The 3,988-nt window shown below is 32.4% G+C and overlaps 1 protein-coding gene across 1 annotated transcript; it reads right to left on the bottom strand.

Moving 5' to 3' along the window:
• Window positions 1-427: 427 nt before the first annotated feature.
• On the bottom strand, window positions 428-3,394 carry LOC149404282 (chitin synthase, putative (DUF1218)). Its single transcript, XM_089606180.1, has 3 exons — window positions 3,186-3,394; window positions 2,913-3,103; window positions 428-750 (listed from the first exon to the last, which is right to left on the bottom strand). Exons 1-3 carry the CDS (start codon window positions 3,300-3,302, stop codon window positions 522-524), a joined length of 537 nt encoding a protein of 178 aa, XP_089462306.1. The 5' UTR covers window positions 3,303-3,394; the 3' UTR covers window positions 428-521.
• Between the last annotated feature and the right edge of the window lie 594 nt (window positions 3,395-3,988).

The following is a 3,988-nucleotide window of genomic DNA, read 5'->3' as shown; positions in this document are numbered from 1 at the left end:
GTAAACGTGTAATTGCTTTTAGATAGTTTTAATAATAAACATGTGCTTGCTCTTTGTCTAGGTTAGTAAAAACGTTTTACTTGTTTAAAAGAAAATTTTTATTTTCCGCCGCTTGCTCGAAGCGTTAAATCTTTTCTTAACCCGAGATCAATTCCAACAACATCCATGTCCTTGAATGTCTACGGAGGGAGAGGAAGAGGGTGAGGATGGCCGGAATTCGTTGGGCTCGGCGACAGAAGAGAGGGTGGGGAGGTCGTTGGGCTTACACGGAAGAAACAAAAAGAAAAGGTCATGGGAGAGAGAGTGAAAAATGTGAAAAAAAGGGTTAAAAAATAGAAAACACCAAAAAGTTGTTTTCTAATTTTGTTCACAACAAGTAAATATAATTTGAAAATTTTTTACGTTAAAAAAAATGAGTCACAAATCAAATAGCTTTTCACTTTATTTGATTTTATTATTTGAAATGAAAAAGCAGAAATCACTTTTCAAGTTGCCTACAAACAGACCCAATATATATGACTTTACTGCGTATACAATCGTTGTTGCACTGTGGAATGAGGGTCAAACTCTGTTTTTTTGCCCGAAATAAGTAAGGAGGCTATTGAAAGAAATGCTAAAAACGCGGAGGCTACGAAAATGCCGTTTTTGACCACATAGCATTCACCCTCCAGCCACCCTTTTCCATAAGCCTGTCTTATGCTCATGCTCGTTGCGCTGCCAACCAAAACTGTGCCAACTCCTAAGCTCACCCTGTGTGCTCACGCAATTCATCCATAGCTCAGAGTTAATTTTTTTAACTCTTACTTTTTATAAAGTAAACCCAAATCTAAGCTAGACCATTTCATTTAGTGCTGCCTGATCACAACGATCCTCCGACAATTACTTTAGGGACTTGGCTTGATCTATAGTTTCCTTAAAAAAAATAACAATTTGTCGTAGTTCTCTTTATTATATCTTACATCTTACACAATGCATAAAAATATATACATTTTTCTTTTTTACATTAGCGGTCATGGGACTTTTCTCTTAACAACACTTTAGCCCTCAAAAATGTTATTTTTTTCAGAGATTTAGATTTGAGACAATTAGGTAGGTCAGTAGTTCAATAACTCATTCTTCTTTTAAAAAGTAGACAATGTTTCACTTTATTTAAATAAAAAAATAGTCAAACAACCCGCACTAAATTAAATTAAAGTAAACTTCTCTCTTAACAACACTTTAGCCCTTAAAAATATTATTTTTTCAGAGATTTAGATTTGAGACAATTAGGTCTGTAGTCCAATAGCTCATTCTTCTTTTAAAAAGTAGAAAAAGCTTACTTTATTTAAAAAAATAGTCATCAACCCGTACTAAATTGAATTAAAGTAACTAAAGAATCAAACTAACTCATTAGTTAATTTAATTTATTGAAGACTGGTGGCCTATATTTTTAATAAAATAAAACTTGAGCTAGAATTTTAAAAGTAGCCAGTGGTGGACTATCACACGTAATTTAAGTAAAGAGTTGGAACATACTCTTGTTTAGATTCTCCTCAAACATTCACTGATATTTTCTTTTCAAAAATTGGACATTAGTTTTAGTAAATTTTTATACAAAAGACTTATTTAAAATTAATTGATTAATAAACCGATCAAATTTTAAATTTGAAATATTATAGCCAAAATTAAGGTCAATTTATTTGACAGTGTCATTAAATCTTTGATGTATAAGCAATTAGATTCAATCAAATGAACAAAATATTATTTGAAAGCAGCCTGTTTAACTAATTTTAGACAAAATTTTTATTAATTTACAAATCCAATCATTTTAAGTGGCTATTTTTTTTTTTGAAGGCAGCTTCGCTGATGTGGGGATTGAACCCACGACCTCCACACAGGAGGCGGTGTGAAATTACCACTAGACTATCCTAGGTACCACTTTTAAGTGGCTATTTAATTAGCTATAATGGACTTTATTGTAAATAACTTTAGTACGTATTTTGTACACTCTTGTAACATCAAGAAAAATGATTGTTTACAATTTAGAAATACTCTTTTGCGATAAAATGTTTTTGGCACGTACTCTTGCGATAAGTTTCATCAGAGCACTATCACATGTAATATTTGGTTCAAAAATTTTAATTTCTCATAAAAAAATGATTTTTTTTAATCTAATCTGAACAGCATGTACTACTATAGTCATGCCCAACGTCAAATAGATTACTATTTTTTTTTTTCAAGGGTTTTAATTGTCTTTTAAATTATTTGGTGTTCTCCCCTTTAACAGTATCAGAATTGTAAAGTTGTGGCACAACTCCATTTTATTTTAATTCTGTATTCATTCTAATTAAATCATTAATAATACAGATTTTCTTCTAAAAAATCTAGACTACTATCTTAATATGACCCCAACAAATTTATTCAGACATGCTATATGATTTCTTTTTCATTTTTTATTGATCTCATAAATTTATTAGTTTAATTGGTTATTTATATACATTTATATATTTTTTTTAAAACAATGCTATTTTTTATAATAAAATAAAATTTGGGTCCGATACTTAAAAATAAGTAGAAAATTGGTTAGTTGCAACATATACCTTAAGAAAAACAGCCCTTTTTTTTGCTGAAATAAAAATAGAAATATCTAGAAGTGCTAAAAAATATATATAATGCAATGCAACCATGCAAAAAGTCAAAGGACGGCCCTTAAAAAAACCTAAAAATAAATAATTAAATGTAAATAAAGACCGTTTCAAGAATTTGAGATCCCAAAAAACGATTGTCCAGCTAGTATTTCTACATCCCGCATAAGAAAACATCGTCCTAAAGTGTCATCTGATTTGATAACAGATGACTTTTTTTACTTAATTTTTTATATATGTAAAATAAGTAGATGCGAAAAGTATTTCGAGTTGTGATTGATCACCAACCAAGATATGGAGAGAAGGAAATTCGAAACCAGCGGTGTTTTGGCGTTGCAACAGCTTCTTCTATGGTACCAAATCATCAAACTTCCGATCATCAAAGCCATGCCCCAAGAAACCAAAGCTGAAATTCCCAACCACAAAGCGTGACTTGTCGGCAAATAGCACAACCCTCCACTCAATTTGAGGTCCCTCAACTACAAAACAAACGTAGAAAAGCCGTTTCGGATCTAATATTTAGAATATCATATTGTAACAAATAGAACACGAACCACCAACCGTGGCTCTCTTGAATTCCGCGGCTACGCAAGAGGCAATCGAGAAGAAGCCGAGTGTCAGCACGACATAAACACACAGAATTGACGACAATCCATGTTTGTGTATTCCCAATCCCATGTTTGTGGCGGTGGTTTTAAGTGATAGAAAATGGGATTTAAAATAAAAGAGAATAAACGGAAGATTGAAACTTACTTAAAGTCGAGGAGTTTATATATGGAATGGGAATATCAGTTGCTTTGGAATAATTGTCAAACGATACGTATTGGCTTTCCTTTGTGTCAAGTGGATATCACTCTTTGTGTATTACTATTCTTTCATACACAAAGTTAACGTAGTGGGATTTGTTAGAAAAACATGGTTTAGCCATATCAATTGATTGTTGGTGTCACAATCTAAAATTTATTATATTTAACCAAAGCCATCGGTTATTAATTTCTCATAATAAAGTCTAACTAAAAAAAATTATACGAATTAGTCTATTTAAAACATTGGAATTGCAAAATACCTAACGTGTGTGTGTGGGTATATGAATTAATTCACCCCAGCTCTGATAATTTAAATGGGCTTAAAATCCATTTAAATAATCTGGATTCACGCGCTGAAAGTTATTTCAGCGTAATGATTGGTTCAGCTCGTTAATAAGCCTATCTCGTTCAGAGTTACGCCTAGTCCGTTATTTGAGCATGCCATCGGGCCAGCCTGAAAGAGTCATTCCAGTTATCTCGATTTCGTCTTCAGTCAACCCGAGAAAACTGCTCCAGCTCGTCTCGATCATTCCAAATCAGCCCGGGAGAGTAGGCCAA

The sequence above is a fragment of the Urtica dioica genome, chromosome 2 (assembly GCF_054948205.1).
Source record: "Urtica dioica subsp. dioica isolate 48M chromosome 2, U.dioica_male_clone48M_v1_H2, whole genome shotgun sequence".
Lineage (NCBI taxonomy): Eukaryota > Viridiplantae > Streptophyta > Magnoliopsida > Rosales > Urticaceae > Urtica > Urtica dioica.
The sequence above is the reverse complement of the archived record's forward strand: the minus strand, read 5'-3'. Positions and strand labels throughout refer to the sequence as shown.